Genomic DNA, 19,832 nt, shown 5'->3' with positions numbered 1-19,832 from the left:
GCCAGGGAGTTGACTCACAGGGCACAGCAGACCTCTCCTGCTTCGCCCGTTGCTCCCCTCAGCAGTGTGTTTCAGTCATTACACCTGTTCTGCTCCCCACTCTGTCTCTGGTGAGTCCTCTCACCCCCTGCACCTCTGGCCTGCACCCCAGCTCTTGTATGCATAAATAAATAAATCTTAAAAAAAATGGAAAACAGCTGAGATGAAAAGAAAGTCAACCAAGGATTCCCTAATGACTAGAGCAATGGGTGCTGCTCAGTAAACTGGATGTGTGTGAATGAATGAGTGAATGCCTGAGTGGATGAATGAGTGAATGAGTGAGCGAGTGGATGTATGAGGGCGTGAACCAGGGAGGGAGGGGGTGGCTGGGTGGCTGGGTGGCTGGTGGGAGGAGAAGCCGGGCAAGAACTCCGGCATGAACAGCTGTGACTCAGATAGCGGCCCTGGCTTCAGCTCTCTTCTGAGAGGAGGTTCCGCCTGGGCCGTCGCTGTTTTCCATCTGCAGTCTCCTCATGAACGCCTCTCCCAGCACACAGTCCTGTTGATCTGAGCGAGTGACTGAGGCTGGGTGGTAAGAAAACCTGAGCAGCAACTGTTTGTTCGAGAAAGCCTGTGCGTTCTGCAAACTCACTTTCTCTCCCTCTTGCATTTGCTCTCTCCGGGCTCCTCAACCCCAAGAAAACCAGTGCATGGAAGGTTTGCGACAGCCACCCTCAGGTGCACCGCACACGGTCGCAGCACAGTGTCACTGCAGCACTTACGCCTCTTTTGTTTTCCAGTAAAAAGACTTTGGGGGTGACCCATTCCAAACAGGTGCAGGCGAATCCATGCATTTTAAACACCACAGTGGCGCGGTGACCCCTGCGGACGGCAGCTGAAATAATAGATAATGAAGCTTCACTTGTTGGGTTATTCATCTAATGAACTCTTGCCAACTGATACCAAATAGTTCGACATCGTAGTGCAGATCATGGAAGAATTATAAAGCAAAATGGACATATCTGCAGGATTAAGACAGTTCTTGCATTTGCGCAGGATCTATATACTCCCTGGGCAATAATTCAGCTTTCCTGAAAGTTGGCGCCAGGAACTCCCGCTCCACATCTAGAAACCAGCAAGAGTCGCCCTGTTTCTCCGGCTACTCTGACTCACTGGCGGGCGGGGGACACGCCTGCCTGTTGCACGAAGATTGACTTGATTTTCCCTCATGTGCTTGCAGATGTGCCTTCCTGTCTAGTATTTGTGTTTCATTCAATCAGGCCCCTTTAAATGGCAGCTCGCGTGTCCTCTCCAGGAGGGAACATTTCAACCCGCACTCCAGATGCTGCTGACGCCTTCGCCGCCGCCCCGGCGCCCGTGGCTGACGCAGGAGGGTCCGGGCAGCGTTCCTGGCCCACAAAGTCTCCATCCTCAGCCTCCAAACTGCAGACCCCGAGGTAGGGAACTGTGCATCCCGCGCGCCACTCTCGTATTTGATCTTGCCTACTTTTCAGGGACGCTGCCACAGCCGCGGACGGAAGCAGGGAGAAAGGAAACACCTTTCTGCATGCGGGGAGCCGGGTTCTGTTCCTGGACACTCCACGACGCGGGAGGGAAATAGTGAACTCGACAGCGCCCCACGAAGCAAGTGTCTCCGTCTCAAGGTTGTGGTTGATGGAAACTCCGGGGCCCCCACGCAAAGTTCTGAGCTGAACAAGAGGGACGCCTGCCTGTTGGCTTGGGCCTGGCTGGGTTCTAGGAGGCAACGTGGGTTTTAATGATCCCAGGGGCTACATGTGATCAGTTCTAGCCTCCTGCCTCTGAACTCCCCAGACTGGTCTCCCCTGCAGGAGGATGTGTTTGATGAGCCCCAGCCCTCGGGCCAGGGCTCCAGCTGGAGATAGGGCTGCCACCTCGACTGCCTGGTAACCCAAGGTGTTGGAACAGTGACCTGATCTCATGGCTGGCCCTGCCAGCCGGTGCGTGGAGGGTGCAGGTTATCAATAAGGGTTCACAGGATTGAACTTGTAAACAAGGGCACAGCACCTAGGAATTAGTTTCCCCAGCTGCAGCTAGTCCGGCTCTCGGCTGCCGGTACAATCTCTTCCGCCGTCAAGCACCCCTCCGCCATGACACCCACATCTCAACAGTCTGGTGTCTGGTCCTAGAACATGCCACCTGTCCTGCATCAGGGCCTCTGACCACGCCGGCCCTTCTCCTGGCCAAGCCTAGGTGGCTGCCTCTTGCTCCCGGGACTTGGTTTACATGCTCCGGCATAGGGAGGGTGGGGGCCTCCCGGTTCTCAGCCCCTTATTTTCTCATGGCCTCTCTCTTTCGGTGTCCCTGTCCCGTTCATTTCTTCCTGGCAGTCATCAAGTTCAGAAGTGAGTTGCTTTTATTTGTTTATTCCTTTGTCTAGTCCCCCTCTCTAGGAAGAGAGTCCTATTTGCATTTCCACAAGGACACGCAGGGGTCACTTGCAAGGGACTGAACTGTACCCTCTCCCCATTTCTAAGCAGAGCCCCAGCCTCCAGGGTGATGTTTGGAGGAGGGGTCTTTGGAAGGTAATCAGTGCTACAGGACATCACGAGGGTGGGCCCCCCATCGTGGGAAGGACACCCCCTGGGCCCTTCCAGGAAGAGACTCCAGAGTCTTTCAGTGTGGGGAGGACACAGCTCTCTTGCTGTCCACCAGCCAGGGAGCGCTCTCCCCCAAACCTGACCTGCTGACACCCTGACCTCCCCTTTCCAGCTCCAGACAGCGAGCAAAGACAGTTCTCCCAGCAAGCCCCTGGTCCATGCTCTCTCTCCGCGGCCCCCCAAGGCCGCGAGCCCATCACACAGCAAATCCCTGCTGAATGAGTGAACATGTCATCTCTTGTGTGCAACCAAGGGTTAACTGCAATTTGTAACTGGAATGAGTTTGGATGCCTCTTTTAAGCAAAAATCATGAAATTTTTAGTGTCCTTTGGCCAAGGTTTCCGGCTTTATTTGTTGGTCATTGTGATGTGAGGCTTTATTAAACACAACTTGCCTGTTTTTCTTCGCCACTCTCATCCCAAATCCCTATTGTTGCTAAAATTATTGAAAGACACAGCCGGGCAGCGTCCCTGTGCACAGCTGGCCGCCAGGTCGGATGTCCCAACTAGCCAGGCTAACTGTCAAATAGCTTGCATTTTACTTTTTAAAAATACTGGCCAATTGTTTGAATTGTTCAAAAGTTTTAGTGCCGACAAATCCTATGGCGCGCTCTGAACACCTCCACGAAGCAGTAGGATTCTTTGTGGAATGAATTTATACCGGTGAATTCTAAAAATTTCCACTGCTTTTTTTCTTAGATTGTAAGGGAAGATACTTTTAAAGTATTAATAATCATTTCTTCAGTCCTGTCACAATTCTTACAAACATCAAATTCATAGTCCTCAGCATCTGTTTATCTTTTCATATACTTAGAAGCTAAAACTTTTTTTTTTTAAGCCTATTGTGCTATTCTGAACTCGAGAAGAGCCATTTGAGGTCAATATTACCTTTTTCTGGATAAAAAGTTCGGGTCTCCCAAATTGTTTCCTCACTGCTGGGCTCAAAGAGCGATCTACAATTATTACAAAACATGTCCAGTCCTAGACCTGAGGCCACCTTCTGTACAGTTTTGCAGAGAAAATCCTGCAAAATACTAATGAAATGCTGATATCACAAGCCACAAGACTAATAACAAGATTCTAACGTCCAAATGACATCCATGCAACCAAATGCTCAGAGATGCCAGCAATTGCTAGCATTCTCCTAATATAGAGAGAATTAACAGGCACTGGTTGAGTGGCCGGGAATAAGTATTTTATTTTATTTATTTTTGTTTAAAGATTTATTTATTTATGCATGCAAGAACTGGGGTGTAGGCCAGAGGTATGGGGGGGTGAGAGGATCACCAGAGACAGAGTGGGGAGCAGAGCAGGCAGATCTTCTGAAACACACTGCTGAGGGGAGCAGTGCGGAGAGAGGAGAGGTCTGCTGCGCCATGTGGGTAGCTCCCTGGCCAGGGATGGAACTCGTGCTGCTGTGGAATAAGTATTTTAAGCACATTATTTCATTTGATCCACACCTATGTGGTAGTTAGCATCATTATCCCATGTTACAGGTGACCAAGCCGAGGCTGTAAGTAACTCATCCTTGTCTGTCCTCCTGCAGAAAGCCCTGCTTGAACCTCTACCAATGTTCTAAGCTCTCTTGGACCTTTTCATCTCATTGATCAGTTGCCCCTCACGGAAGACCCTCCTCTTTGAGCATGTGGGGAGAACTGGCAAGAGGTCAGCCTCGAGGTTGTTCTCGCTATTGAAGAGGAGAGAGAAGGGCATGGGTCAAGGAAAAGTGTGGATGTATGAAGACGAACTGTTTTCCCATTAAAATGCAAGATTTATTTGTGGGCAAAAACATTATCTGGAAAATGCACAACCCTTCCAAATGACCCACAAATCAAAGAAAACTTATAAAGACTATCAGAAGGTATTTTGACATAAGAAAAAAATATGAAATATTGTGGGATGCTGTGAAAGTAGTATTTTGAAGAAAAAAATTGAACTGTATATGCTTATAATAAGAACATTGTTAAAATCACTGATAACATCTTGTATCACAGAAAACTAGAACAAGCAGAGCAAATTAAAACCAAAGTAGAAGGCGGCTAAAAGAAAAAGAAAGAAAAAAAAACGATAAAATAGAAGTTGAGCAAACAATAGTGAAAATCAACACAATAAAATTTGGACCTTTGTAAAAACCAATAAAATTGAAAAGCTCCTTAGCAAGATTATCATGAAAAAAAATCCACAAAATAACAATGAATTTTAGGAGTGAAAAAGTGTTTATCACTATAGAGACACTAAAGGTATAAAATCTCATACCAATATATTGACAAATTTAAATACGATAGACACATTTCTTGGAAAATAGAAATTACCAAAAATTAGCTTAGAAGACATCAAAAATTAAAATAGCCTGATATTTACTAAAAATAATGTATTTGTAGTTAAAAAAAAAAAAAAAAAAAAAACTTGCCCCAGAGGACACTCCAGGCCCCAGATGGCTTCTCATATTCTTCAAGGAAGAAACAGCATCAACCAATCCCACACAAGGTCTTTCAGAAAAGAGAAGGGATATTTCCCAATTTGTTTTGAGGTCAGCCTTACCCTGGTCCTAAAACCTGACAAAGATGATAAAAACAGAAAAGCTAAGGCTGCACGCCCTTCACAATCACAGACATGAAAACCAGCAAATCAAATCTAGCAACAAAACTAAGAGTGATACATCATCACCATGAGGGCAGGCTCACGTCAGGAATTCAGGGTTGGTTTAACACTCCGAAATTATAATTCGTGATAGTCTGGTAGAATGAAAAATCCTATGATTGATTGACTCACTGGATAAAGAAAAAGCATTTGCCAAATTCAACATCCTTTCATGATAAACTCCCCCAACAAGCTAACAGAAGAAAATGTCCTCACTGCACGAGGGAAACGATCCCACTCATAGACACCAGCAGGTGTATGGAAGCAGCTGAGTATTTCATTCCCACCATCGAAGTGAAGGCCAGGATGCCCTGAAGAGAGACAATACACCACTGAATTCCACCAGGACCAGAAGCTTTATTGAACACTTTCCTAAGTGATCTGGAAGCTCTTCAGTTGTGCAGGCCTATTGATTTCTTTCTGATGGGGACTAGCCAAAATGACAACACCGTCTCTAGGGTAAAGGATGTTTCAAATTGCAGTTCAGAAATTATCGGTGGGTTGTGCAATCAGCTTAGTGATTTAAAGCCAGAACATTTTAAGAAGTGAGATTGATTAGACTAGACTAGAAAATATTGAGGGGAAGTTTTGCTTTGTGAAATTTTTGCTCAGAATGCATTGGACTGGCTTCTTCCTCAGTGGTTGAATTTTTCCTTTAAGAGCGCCACGGCGACTCAGGCGTCCAGGAGAGAGGACGGCTGTGGACGAAGCCTCCGTTGACCTAGACTTACACGTACTTCCAGGCCGTGTCGTGTGTGTGTGTGTACTGAGTGATGATATAAAACGTATTTTTCACTGTGACTATGATTTAAAAAGTTCGAGGCTCCACAAGCAGGCAAAAAGTGATATCTGAACAAGAACGGTGTTGATCTGTGCAGGAGACTGTGGGCTCTGACTTCCTGCACAGGAAGGGCTGGGAGTGAACAGTAACAGCCAGACCTTCCCCCCACACAGCATCAGGCCGCGAAAATGCTGAGTCGTGCTAGGAAAGAAAAAAACTTTCCCTGGTACCAGTTTATGTTCTTTCCATATTTATACAGCCAAAGCAGGGCTGCAAAATGTCAGAATTATCCAGTACAGCTCCTCAGGGCTACCTTGCCCAACTCCAGAGGGTGCTCTCAGACAAACTGCAACACGAAGGGCTCTCCCTGGTGTTGAGCAGTGCACAACCCACACAACCCCACCAGGCAACCATAAGTACTTTGATTAAGAGCACAAGGTTTGGAGCCCATCAAAGGTGGGGTCTAGCTCCAGGCCTAACCCCAGGCTACACAACCCCCGGGGGGCATGTTGCTTAACCTCCCTGGGCCTAAATTTCCCCACAAGGTCCCAGATTCTAGGTGAGTCCCGGGCACACTTGGGTTCTCATTATGTGTTGAATGAACGTGACAGTGAGCTAGTAGTACCTGCCTGACAGGGCGGTGGTAAGTAGCAAATGAATGAAAGACTACAAAGTTTTTACAAATTGTCCAAAAGGTAGCGGGCAACAAACACTGAACAAGCATCCCCAAGGGATGACAACTATTAGGAGTCTTCGGGATTGGAAAGCAGCCTGCTGGGAAGGAATTACTTTGCTCAGATGAATACAGAATAATCATCAACCATGGAGAGAAGAGAAACAGATTTTTTTAAAAAACCCAGAAACAACTGCACGTTGGCAGGGTGGGGATAATTCTGGAAGGTCGAGAACACATTTGGAACAAATGAAAAGTAGGAAGCGCCTGCACTTTGCAAGTGCGTGCACTTGTGAGGCAGGTAAGGAAAAGTTGTGATAATTTCAAAGAATTCTCAGAACGATACTGTCAAGAGCCACGGAAACCAAGATGTTTGGGGCCACTTCTGACCTGCAAAGGGGGTGACATACATGTGACGGCGGCAAGGACCCGTGCTCCTCACACCCCCCAACCCCGTGCTTGTTTCCTGGGGGAACTGAGGGTTTGAGGCTGCGGTGACACCCGAGGGCGCGCGATGGAACGGCCGGGCTTCCTCCCGGGGGACCCGGTGGGTGCCCTTTCTGGGGTGCGGCCGCCCACCCCCCAGCAGGAGCCCGGGCGGGGGGACTGTCACCGACTCCCGAGAGACAAGCCCCAAAAGCAGGCTCCTGGAGGGGCTCCCGGGCCCGGAGGCCCCGCGGGGGCGGCATTCTCGCGCGGGGGGAGGGGGGGTTGCGCCCCAAGCGTCAACAGGAAGTGGGCGCTCCCGCCCCCCCCCCCAGCCGGCCGCGCGTGGACGCGGGGCTCAGCTGGCCAAGGACTCGGCTCAGAGGCGGGGACCCCGCCCCGCCGCGCCCCAGGCCACGTCCTCGCGCCCCGCCTGGGGACCCGCAGTCCCGCGCCCAGCGCAGGGGTCCTGGCCGGCGGCGGGGGGGGGGGGGGGGCCGGGGCGCTCACAGTCATCTCTCAAGTCCCCGAACTCGCGGGGGGGGGGGGGGGGGCCGGCGCGGAGGTCAGCGAAATCCCCGGCGCGGCCGCGCTTGAGTCACGAATTTCCACTGGCGCCCCCCGCGCCGCCCCCCGCGCCCCGACTGTCCGCTGCGCCCCGCGAGCGGGGCACGGAGACGGGGCGCGGGGCTCGCCTCCCCCGCGCCCCCAGCCCCCCGGGGCCCGCGCCCCGAGCCTTGACCGACAGCAGCAAAATCTCTTCCCTCCTCCGGCCGGGGGCGCGACGCGGCCGTCCGGGGGCTGCCTGCGCCCCCGGCCCGGGCTCCCCCGACCCCCCGAGGCTGCGGGGCCCCGTCCCCGCCGGCCCCGCGTGCAGCGGGCGATGCCCCCCCGGGCGCGGCCTCCCCGCCCCCCACAACCCCCGCCCGCGCTCCGGGTGCGGGTCGCGCCCCGCGCCGCCCGGTTCCGGCCGGGGCGGGCCCCCCGCGTCCGGGCTGGGTCGGGGAGCGGCCGGCCGGGTTGTGTAACGCGCGGCCGCGGGGAGGCGGCGGGCGCCGGGGCGGGACGCGGGGCGCGGGGCGCGGGCCGGGTCTGTCCGGGCGGCACCGGCCGTCCGGGGCGCGCCGGGGCGGGGGGCGGGGGGCGGGGGCGGCGCTGCCCCGGGCGGTCAGGTGCGCGCGGCGTGCCCGGCGGCGGCCTCGGCTGCCCCGGCTCCGGGCCGCCTCCCGCTTCCCATGGGGTGACCTGCGCCCCGCCCCGCGCCCCGCCCCCGGCTGGCGGCTCCTGGACGCGGGCCGGGGGGACCGGGGGCCGGGGGGGGCCGGGGTGGGGGCCGGGGCGCCGGGGGGGGCCGGGAAGGAGCCGGGGCGCGGGGGCCGCGGGCCGGGGGGGCGCGAGGGGATATTCCTCTCCCGGCTTGAGTCAGCCGCGGGCGGCCCGTCCTCCCCCGGCCCCGGGAGACGGGAACTTACTTCACTTCCCCGGGGCGGGCTCGCCCACGCCGGCCCCCCCGCCCGGCCCGCCGGCTTCCGCGCCCCCCCGGCCGGCGGGGCCGGCGCGCGCCGCCCCCTCTTCGGGGAAGGCGGCCGCAGCACCTGGGCCGGGGGGGCGCGGGGCGCGGCCGACACGTGAGGCTCATGTGACGCGGGGGCGGGCGCAGGTCGCTCCCCCCCCCCCCCCGCGGCCAGACGTGCCGGGAGTCACAGGGCGGAGCGCGCAGCCCGCCCCCCGGCTCCCATTTAACCCGGCCCGCGCGCCCGGGCTCCCCGCCGGCCCCCGCCCCCCGCCGCCCGCCCCCGCCCCCCGCGCCCATTCACTTGGCTCGCGCGGCGGAGGCGCAGCGCACACGCCGCCAGTCCGCGCCGCGCCGCGAGCCGGGGACACCATGCACGCCCCCAACTGAGCCGCGCCCCGCGCCGCAGCCGCAGCCCGCGGACCCCGAGCGCAGCCCGAGCGCCCCCGGGACGGCCTCGCCCCGACCGCCGCCCGCGTCCGCGCACCCCGGCAGCGCCCCGCGGCCCCGGCTCGCCGCGCCATGGAGCGGGTCCCCGGCGCGCAGCCGCCCCCCGCCTGCCTGCCCAAAGCGCCGGCGCTGGAGCCCGGAGACCTGCCTGGGTAAGCGGCACCCCCGCCCGGGCCCCTCCGGCGCCCCGGGGCGCTCGCCGCCGGGCTGCTGCAGCCCGTGCACGCGCAGCCACGGCCCTGCTCTCTCCCCGCAGGATGGATTTCGCCCACATGTACCAAGTGTACAAGTCGAGGCGGGGGATCAAGCGCAGCGAGGACAGCAAGGTGAGCGCCCGCGGGGACCCCTCCCCAAGCGCGCGCCGAGTTTCCAAGAAAAGTTTCCCGCGTGGAGGGCGCCGGGGTGCGCGAGGGGTGCGCGAGGGTGGGCGCGGCGCCTCCGCGGAGCCGCCTGGAGGAGCGCGGAGGAGGGGCGGGTCGGGGGGCTCCGCGCCGCGGCGGGACCTGCTCCAGGGGGGCTGCGCAGCCGGCGCCCGGGCGCTCACCGCCGCCCCGCGCGCCCCGCAGGAGACCTACAAACTGCCGCACCGGCTCATCGAGAAGAAGAGACGTGACCGGATCAACGAGTGCATCGCGCAGCTCAAGGACCTCCTGCCCGAGCACCTCAAACTTACAGTAAGTGGGGCGCCGGCCCCTCTCCGAGGCCGCCGCGCTGCCCGGGGCGGGCGGGGGGTCACTCGCCGCCTGCAGGCCCCGCGGGGAACTACAGGCCCGGGGCCGCCCCGAGCTGGGGTGGGGGCTCCCCGCTGCAGGACCCTCGGGTCCTGGGGTTTCCTGACAGCTTCGTGCAGACGCGTGAGCTCCCCCCGGGCTCCAGGTGGGCCCCGGCGCCGCCTGGCCTTGCCGGGCGCCTGAGGCTTCCCCTGCTGGCGGGGCTCGGGGCTGAGCTCGGGCTTCCCTCACTTGAGCAAATCAAGCAACAGTGGGGGTTTATGTATCCCCTTCTCGCGCCCCCCCAAGACTCTTTATCCAGAAGACTGTCTGTCTGTCATGGTGACGCTCCTGTCCTTCCTGACAGTGGCTCCTGGCTTGCTAGCTTGGCAACCTTGGCTGGGGGAAAGGGAAAAAATAGTACTTGAGAAGGGAGAAAAAAGCCTGGATGAGCTGGAAGTCACGCAGGGGTGTCAGGCCAGACGCTGGGGAAGTCTCCTGACTGCCAGACACAGGAGAAGTCCCCGGGGGGTTGACACCGCTGCGCAGAAATGTTATCTGCGGATTCCCCTGAGTTAAGGTCAGCTGGGCTGGCGGAGAAATAGATCTGTCAGAGCCGTCTCCCGAGATAGCTGCTGCTTGCAAAATGCCTCCGAAGAGAGGCGACCCTCGTTTTTTACTCTTTCACGAGGATGTGTGTGTGTGTGTGTGTGTGCGCACTCTTTGAAAGCGTCACCTCCAATCTTCAAACCAAATCGAACCGACCAAGAAAGACTTTGGGTTTTTATTTCCTTTGGAGACATGTCTCCCCCGCTGATCGGAGGACGGGGGACTTCTGCGCTCACTGCTAACGACGAGGCTCTTTTTATTCCAGACCCTGGGCCACTTGGAGAAAGCAGTGGTTCTTGAACTTACGTTGAAGCATGTGAAAGCACTAACCAACCTAATTGATCAGCAACAGCAGAAGATCCTTGCTCTGCAGAGCGGTTTACAAGGCGGTGAGTGCCGGCGCCTGGCTACCACGGGGGGAGGGGGTGGGCAGCGGCCCGGGGTCTCCATGTCTGGTGTCAGGCGTGTCCCCCAGCAAGTGGCTTACGCACATTCCTTGGGGAAGATGTCATTTCATCTGTCCTGAAAGGTCAGGCTTTTCATTTGGAACGCTGCCGTGTGCCACCTGGCAGGAATACAGATCAGTCCAATGATGAAGTATTTCTGTGGCATTTTGGGTTAAGAGAGTCTGGGTTCTGGGAGATCCCCCCCCTTCTTTAAAATGCCAAGGCACCTATAATTTGCATCGTGGGTGTTTTACAGTTGGGTCTCGTAGCCTCTTTCATTGGAGAATAAATCATGGGTCTGGCCCAGTGCTTTCCTGTTTCTCTGCTTCCTTATCGCTCTGTGTGTGGTATGATCCTGGCAGGGAAACAGGCAGAAGTTTTTCCTGCATTTCATGTGGTTCCCTGAATAGCCACTAGGTATACTTGGCGCATTGCACAATGGAATGAAACCACCCAAGTTTCGCCATTCATTTCTGGCTTCCAGAGAATCACAGCCACGTCTGACCTTCTGGTGTCACCCTTCCAAATCATTCTCTACAGACTGGGGAGAAATTCTTCTGCCCACTCCCTCATTCCTTTCCGCTCTGCCCTCCTTTCTGAGACTAGGAGGATGAGAGCCACCAAATCCTATCGAGTGCTTCTGCCGGTTTCCTCTTTGGAAATGGGAAGGTGATCCTGCCAGCTTGGGGGACTCAGGATAGAATGCGTGGAAGAGGCGCTAGAGGTAGCGCACTGAAAGAGCCTGGCATGGCCGATGCTTGCAGAAGTCACGGGAAAAAAAAGCTGGGTTTAGGGGATATCACTTCTTGATTCTTTATTCTTATGGCCACACGATCGCATGGTCTCTGTCTATCTTGCCATAGTAAATCGAGGTTCATTAAAATAACTACCTACCAACGGACAGGGATGGGTGTTCATTGTTGTGTCACTTACAATAAAAACTGGGGGGCTCAACAAATGCACCTGGAGGAGAAACAGTCCATCTCTCAGAGTTGTGGCCTGTTTCTGGGCTGATGCGGCCATTACAATCATCTTTTAGCTCTGAGTGGTAGGACGGTGGGTTTTTTTTTTTGTTTGTTTTTTACACTCATCTGTGTCATGTAGAGCTTCCCTGATACTATTTTTTTCCGGAGGTAGGAATACAAATCCCCAAATGCTGTTAGCCAAAAGGAAAGTTCTGGGTGTTTGGGTGGCGGTTTCCGGTGAGCCCGAAGCCCTTCTGAAATGTCTTTTGGACCTGTTTCTCAGGTGAGCTGTCTGGGAGAAATGTCGAGGCAGGTCAAGAGATGTTCTGCTCAGGTTTCCAGACGTGTGCCCGGGAGGTGCTTCAGTACCTGGCCAAGCATGAGAACACGCGGGACGTGAAGTCCTCCCAGCTGGTCACCCACCTCCACCGCGTGGTCTCGGAGCTGCTGCAGGGGGGCACCTCCAGGAAGCCGTCAGACCCAGCTCCCAAAGTCATGGACTTCAAGGAGAAGCCCGGCTCGCTGGCCAAGGGCTCCGAGGGCCCGGGGAAAAACTGCGTGCCGGTCATCCAGCGGACTTTTGCTCACTCCAGCGGGGAGCAGAGCGGCAGCGACACCGACACTGACAGCGGCTACGGAGGAGAGTCGGAGAAGGGAGACTTGAGGGGCGAGCAGCCCTACTTCAAAAGCGATCATGGCTGCAGGCTCCCTATGGGAGAAAGGATCGGGGCTATCAAGCAGGAATCCGAGGAGCCCCCCATGAAAAAGAGCAGAATGCAGCTCTCCGAGGACGAAGGCCACTTCCCCAGCAGCGACCTGATGGGCTCCCCGTTCCTGGGCCCCCACCCACACCAGCCTCCCTTCTGCCTGCCCTTCTATCTGATCCCACCGTCCGCAACTGCCTATCTGCCCATGCTGGAGAAGTGCTGGTACCCCACCTCCGTCCCGGTGCTGTACCCCGGTCTCAACGCCTCTGCCGCAGCCCTCACCAGCTTCATGAACCCCGACAAGCTCCCCACCCCCTTGCTCATGCCCCAGAGACTCCCTTCTCCCTCACCCGCCCACCCGGCCGCCATCGACTCCTCAGCCTTGCTGCAAGCTCTGAAGCAGATCCCGCCTTTAAACTTAGAAACCAAAGACTAAATTCTTGAGGATCCTGCTGCTTTGCTTTCCTTCCTCCCCCACCCCAGCCCCCCAAAAAAAGTGTTTGTGAGTGCAGTGAGATTGTTCTAGCATGGATGCCTTGATAATCTGAGGCTTGGAGAGAAGAGCGTGTGTGTGTGTGTGTGCACGCACGCGTGCACGTGTGTGTGCGCATGTGTGTGCATCATGTGTGGGTATAGACATTAAAGCTCCTTAGTGTAGGAAGGACATGAAGGATTGGGGAGGTGGTCCTCGGACCTTCTCCCCACCTGGACGACCGCCCCGGAACAGATAGCTGGGTGGTCAAGAGCCCCAGAGTGAGTCGGTCTACACGCCGAGAGCCAGGCCGCTGGCTTTGAGTAAAAGGTACTTTCTGAAGAGGGCTTTCCACAGCACAGTTCCCAGCCAGCCCTGTGACCCCACCCTTCTCCCTTTTATTGTCGCTGCTGTGACTCATCGCCCGAGAGGGCAGCCAGCCCGTGCGCTCTGCCTGCCAGGTGGTGAGGGAGCTGACTGGCAAGCGAGGCCGTGGTTTGGGGAGGCTTCCGCAGGTCTGCTCCCCACCCCTGCCGCGGCTGAACACGCAGAATGGAGCCTCTGCTCGGGCTGTCAAGCGATTGGCTTCCTGGGGAACTGACGGGCCCTCTGCTTGGAGCCCAGCTGCCAGGAAGGAGGGAGCCGCGCCCACGCCGCTGGCACCTCTCCCTAGGGCTCCCATGCGGTCCAGGGAGCCAAACCAGGCTGAGCGAGAGAGGCGGACTTCCCAGCACCCCAGGGTGCAGAGCCAGCTGAGCCCCCCCACCTGCTAGCTTCAGGAGCAGAGCTAGACCCGGGATGAAGTTCTGTCTTAAAACTTTCGGCCCAGCGTAGCTTCTCAAAGGCCCAGTCACTGCGGGATCCTTTCTGCTGGCCCCAGCCCCTCCCCCCAGGGTGTCTGGAGCGTCCCCAGTGCTGAAAAGGATGCTGTCCCTTCAAGGAAGTTTTACGTCCGGCCCAGAGGACTTTGTTTTCCGACTAGCCCAGCCAGCCCTGCACCAGCTCTTCAAATGCACTATGCTGACCGCGAATCGTGTGTTCGTTTTTTCTTTCCCTGTTTTTATTTTGGTATCAAGTCGTTGCCTTTATTTGTAAAGCTGTTATAAAATATATATTATATAAATATATTAAAAAGGAAAATGTTTCAGATGTTTATTTGTATAATTATTTGATCTACAAAGTGAGAAAAAAAGAATGTATTCCTGCTTTTGAAGAGAAGAATTTTTTCTCTAGGGAGAGGTACAGTGTTTATATTTTGGAGCCTTCCTAAAGGTGTGAAATTGTAAATATTTTTATCTATGAGTCAATGTTAAGTAGTTGTTTTAAAATACTTAATAAAATAATCCTTTTCCTGTGGAAGAGAAAAATGGCCTCCTGTGTTTCTTAACTCCTTTCTTAACTCGGCTGCTGGCTGCAGTCTCCGGGCCGCCCCTCTGGGAGGGCCCACGTGGTCACCTGGCTGTCCTTCATTCAGCTTTTCACGTGCTTTGCATTTGTGCTCAGTCAGACAGAATAAAGGGAGTCCATTTAGAAGGTAAATATTTGTTTCTTTTTTTTTTAACTAGCCTTTGCCAGAGGTCCCCAGGACCTCTCTTTCCAGAATTAAGCAAAAAATATTCCTTCTCCCAGTCTGTTCTTGCACCAGCTCTGGGGCTTCTCAGGCTATTCAAGGATCAGAGCCCTGGCGCTGGGCGTCTGGGCTGCCTGGCGGGGCGACGGGCGAGCAGGGTTCTTATGCAATACCAGGTGACGCTGGGACCGCGCCTCTTCGCCAAACCCGTCTATAACTTTTTTCTAATTTAGCCAGGTCTAATGGATTTGCCACCTCCTGTCTGACAGCTGCTCCAGGATTATTCTCCACATCCTGCCCGGACTTCCTCTGCCTGGGTGTGGATGTGCAGGAGCGAAGACTGGTGCTCCTTGGTCAAGTGCTCTTCGGAAAAAAAAATTTTCATGGGAGCAGTGGGAATTGGTCCCAATTAAGATTTCTGTGGCTCCCAGCCCCTCCCCGGCCTTTCTGAGGGCCGGTGCCTGGTGCCTGGTGTTTCAGGCCGAGGCTGGGAGGCTGGAGTCTTCCAGAAGCCCTGCTTGTCTGGAGGCCCGGGCGGCCTGGCCTCCCAGGGCTGGGGGCAGTGGGGGTGGCGGCCTGGCCTCCCCGGGCTCAGGGGCGGCCTGGGCGGGCACAGAAAGGCCCCACGGGCACGTGTCCCCAGCAGCGCAGGCAGCTCTGGGGGCCCCCTGGGCGCGCGAGGAGCCAGGGATCAACGCCCAGGGCCAGGGCCTGCGCACCTGCGTCTGCTCAGGTGGAATGAAGCCTCCGGGCCCCACCTGCCGCCCTCCCGGGCCGGTGGGAAACGCTGGCCCGGGCCTGGGCTGGGCCTCCGAGCGCTGCCCGCCGGCCCCCGAGTTCCTTCCTGCGTTGCTGGGCTTTCCTGGCCAGACTTTTTTGGTAAAAACCTAAACCAAGTTTATTTGGGGGAGGGCCCGGGAGTGGAGATCAAGGCCACAGTCTCCTGCGCCCCCCACGCGCCCTCTTCCCTGGGCTGTGACTCGGGGCGCAGAAGGAAGTGGTCGGCGCAGCACCCAGAACTGAGGAGGGCTGGCGGGTTCCACCCCGGGCGGCCCAGAGCCGCGTCCCGGAGCCCGAGCCCGGCCCCCCCGGCCCCCGCCCGCCCGCAGCTGTTCCTCCCTGGCCGCTCCGCGCCCTTGACCTTCCCCGCCGGCCGGGCGGGTTCCAAGTGGCGCAGAGGGACCGGGAGGAGGGGCGCGGCCTCCCCACCCGCGAGGGGCGCCCCTGGGCGGGGGGCGCGCGTGAGGGCGGGGCGCGCGCGAGGGTGGGGCGCGGCGCGGCGCGGGGCTCGGGGCGCGGGGCAGGGCCGGCCACCCCCAGACGGGGCGCCCGCCGGCCCGCGGGATGGTCTCACCCGGGGCTGACCCGCCGCGCCTGTTGACACAACGTCACGTTTCCGACTGCAGCCCTTTCATGTGCGGCCCGCGGCTAAATGCGGCTGCTGGTTCCTGGAAGCAGACGTGCCTGGCACCGCGTCAGCTGAAACCTGATCCCGGGGGAAGCTGGGCACGGCCGGGAGCGCGGGGCCCCCAGAGCAGGGCCTGGCAGCCGGGCGGGCACCCCACCCCCGCGCCCGCGGGCGGGGAGCAGGGCTGGGTGCGCTGGGGAGCTGGTGCCTGCAGGGGCTGGGCCTGGACCTCATTAACCAGGAGCCAGAAGCTTCCCACAGGTCATCACTCATCCAGCAGCCCAACAGTCTGGAATTAGGATTCCAGTATTCACGTTTTGCAGCGAAATGTAAGCCGGCCCAGAGATGGAAGTTAACTTGCTCAAGGTCACACCGCCCCGAGAAATCTCTAAGCCTGCGTGGCGGGCGGTGGAGCCGCAGGGCTGTGCCGTCTAGTCCCACCCAGGAGAGAGCTCGGGGTCTGGGCCGCAGTGACAGTGCTGCTCCCAGCACCCCGACCAGCTCGGGGCAGCACTTAATACCTGCTGGGGCTTCTTCTAAGGCAATAACTTCATTTTCACAGCAACTCCATGCTCTAGGGATAAGCATGATTCTTTTTATTTGAGCAACAATACGCGGGCACAGAGAGGTGCAGTAACTGAGGTCAGGCACACAGCCCCAGGGGCGAAGTGGAGCTTCAGCCTGGGTGGTGGGGCAACCGGGTTGAGCGCTTCACTGCAGGACCACACCGCGCTTCTCGTGGGACGATGAGGGGAAAGCAGGCCCCGCTGCGACTGTTAAGGCCTCCTCTGCGGGCTTTCCCTCTGCCAGGCCCAGCAGCACCCGCCTTAGCTGGAGCACCACTATCTCCTGTGGCAAAGGCGGAGGATGAGTATCTCTGTGCCCATTTAAGATGAGGAAGCTGGAGCTGGGAGAGGGGAGGCCTCGTGGGAGGTGGCCTGTGGCGGGAGGGCAGAGGCAGGACCCTCCTCTGGTGTGGAACTGCCTCTACCTGACTCCACTGTGGGCCTGGACGCACAGGGTCTCATTTAATCCCCCCACAAGCCTGCGGGGCAGGGGCCATGGCCCCCAGGACACCTAGGAGACAGCTGAAACTCCGAGGAAGGGGTTTGCCCGGTTCTGGACTCGCTTCTGATAAATTTCGCAGGGTGGCCTCCCGCAGACCCAAGTGGGTGAGTCATCCGTCCAGTGAAAGAACAGGGGGGCCTCGGGCGGGAGACCAGAATTCGGTTTCCAGGGCTTCCTAGCTCGGTGCTCTGGGCTCAGGTAGGGGCTGCTCCCTTTCTCGTGTCTCCCCTAGGCTCGCAGAGGTGAGGTGAGGGGTGACCCCTGGCCAGACAGCTGCTGGAGGGAGGAGCTAGGCCTGAGCCTGAGCTCTGTTCTGGAAGGAAAGGTCGGTGGGTTCAGCAGCCTGGCTCCTCCTGCCGCTTCCCTGGCCTGGGCCCTCCCCATGACCCTCTGTTGAGGGGGGGGGGGGGGCTTTGCGGATGGGGTGAGATCGCAGGTCTTTCGGGGATCCCACTGCCGGGCTCAACGCTGCAGACAGTGTTGAGTTCCCAAGTGGTTTCAGGCACAGAGCACGTGCTCAGGGATCGGAGTGTCCTCCCAGGCTCTGAGTCCCCCGGGCCACGTGGCCTGGAGGCGGAGGGGCCTTCCTCTGGCCTGGCTGGTTTTCTCTCTGTCTTGTATGTCGTGGAGTTTGTTGGAATGAGGTTCCAGTGCCTTTTCACCAAGACGTGGGGAAAGCACAGCTCCCCTCCTGCCTCTTTCTCAGGATCCAGGGGGAGGCAAGGCCATGCAAAGCCACCCCACCCCCGCCCCCATCGCGCCACCTCCCTGTTTATCCCGAGCCATCTGTTTGGCTCCTCCACGTAGCAGAACATGAGCCGGGCCGGCACAGCCTCGCCCACTGGCTGTGGACGCCGCTGACTTGCCTGTGTCTCTGCGGGGCTGTCCAGTCTTGTGATGGGGCTGGCCTGGGGCCCAGAAGGTTCCTTCCGCTACGGATGGGGCCCTCCCTTCCCCGGGGACTCTTAGGGAAGACCAGGAGGTGGGACCTCAGGGAGAGTCCCAGGCTGCTCTGTAGGCCTGACTCAGACCTGGGCCAGAGTGAGGGGGACAGCCAGCCTCTGCCACCCCCCACCCACCTTGGAGATGGCGAAAGTGACTTGTGTTTATTGTTTGTTCAAAGAGCAAATACGGTTTTTCTGGAGCCTGAGTTATGGAATTTGGATATAGGGTGGAAATTTTGCAGGGGGTGATCTCTGGGGGAGTCAAATAGGGGAAAAGAGAAAACCATTCTCTTTTCAGGGAAAAAGGTGTGTTTCTTAAAATTTTAAATATGTGTGTGTGTTGCTTTGCTTTGGAGAGTTTTAAACATATACAAGAGGAGAGAAAGAAGCAACGAAGAGAAACAACCCCGTTTAGAAAGGGGCAGGATGCCTGCAGAGACATTTCCCCAAAAGAAGACACACAAGTGTCCAAGAAGCACATGAACGAGCTCGGCATCATTACTCATCAGGGAAATGCAAATCAAAACCACAATGAGCTAGCACTTCACGCCCACTAGGATAGTTATTATAAAGAAACAGCAAAACGGAAAATAACAAGTGTTGTCGAGGAGGTAGAGAAATTGGAATCTTCTGGAACCTTTGTACATGGCTAGTGGGAATGTGACAAGGTTCAGCTGCTGTGGGTAAACAGTCTGCTGGCCCTCAAACAATTATACCTGGATCCAGCCTATAAGTCTGCAGTTCACTCCCAGGTCTTTCCCCCCAGAAGCAGGTGTTCCAGCAAGAACAGGTCCACGTGTTACAGCCGCAGCACCTCAGTCTGTCTCTCTATCCCCCCGTCCACGTCCCCTGCTCACGTATTCTTTCGAGGCAAATCTGGACCTCACATCATTTCATCTGTAAAGAATTCCATGTAGGTCTCCGTAGGATAACTATTCTAAAACCTGTATACATGGTCACACCCGAACATTTTAACAACAGTGAAGGGCAATTTTTTAAGACAGATTTCCCCTAGAGGACTACAGGATGGCTTCAAAATCTGAAAACAAAAGAAGTGATTAGTGAAAAAAAATTGCTCCCCCATCCCAGTTCATCCTGTTTCATCCTAGTTCCCTGGCACTCACCAGGTAGGCAGGTGGGTGCTGTTTTAGTTTCTTGTTGAATTTGTTTACGTTTATGTGTGCGAATATGAACAGGGACTATGATTTGCTTCTTTTTTTTCCCGTTTAGAAATTGCATGTCATTGACACCATCCTGTGCTCGTTCTGTGTCCCGGCGGGAGCCAGCCTCGGGAACACCTGAAGGCTTTGAGTTTCTTTTCTCTGGCTGAGCAGTCTCTCCTCACGTAGATGTGCTATAATTTAATGCACCAGTTTCCCATTGTGGACAGGTGGGTTATCTCTGATCTTTGACGAATTGGGCTTCCAAGACTGTTTTACGCAGGTGCCACTGGGACATGTGTAACAATATTTATGCAATAAACTCCCATACCTGGGACTGCTGGAGTGTGGACGGAGCACCTGTCCTGAGGGGTGTCCCCAAAACTTCCTCGCAACTGGGGCAGACACTTGCAGGGATGCCAGAAGCTTTAGAGTGTGCACCTCGAGACTAAGATGTCCCACTTTTAGGAGTGACCCTAAGCGAATTAGCCATCAGGTTGTCAAAGATTAAGCCACCTGGGTGGATAACGCTGTGCTATTCATAGTAGTAAAAAAAAAAAAAGAAAGTCAGAAAAATGGCCTGGAGGAGCCTGGTGGAGTAAGTTGTGGGATGTCTCATGCTGGAATGCCAGATCGTCATGAAAAAATATGTTGGGAAAGAACACTTGTTATT

At 56.5% G+C, this 19,832-nt stretch overlaps 1 protein-coding gene across 1 annotated transcript; it reads left to right on the top strand.

The window, feature by feature from the left end:
- Positions 1–9,172: 9,172 nt before the first annotated feature.
- On the top strand, positions 9,173–12,973 carry BHLHE40 (basic helix-loop-helix family member e40; the record flags this gene model as incomplete). Its single annotated transcript, XM_084247432.1, has 5 exons — positions 9,173–9,252; positions 9,357–9,426; positions 9,667–9,774; positions 10,685–10,808; positions 12,114–12,973. The coding sequence occupies 5 exons, from the start codon at positions 9,173–9,175 to the stop codon at positions 12,971–12,973; spliced, it is 1,242 nt and encodes a 413-aa protein (XP_084103558.1).
- Between the last annotated feature and the right edge of the window lie 6,859 nt (positions 12,974–19,832).

This window comes from Talpa europaea, assembly GCF_964194135.1.
Source record: "Talpa europaea genome assembly, chromosome: 11".
NCBI lineage: Eukaryota > Metazoa > Chordata > Mammalia > Eulipotyphla > Talpidae > Talpa > Talpa europaea.
The sequence above is the reverse complement of the archived record's forward strand: the minus strand, read 5'-3'. Positions and strand labels throughout refer to the sequence as shown.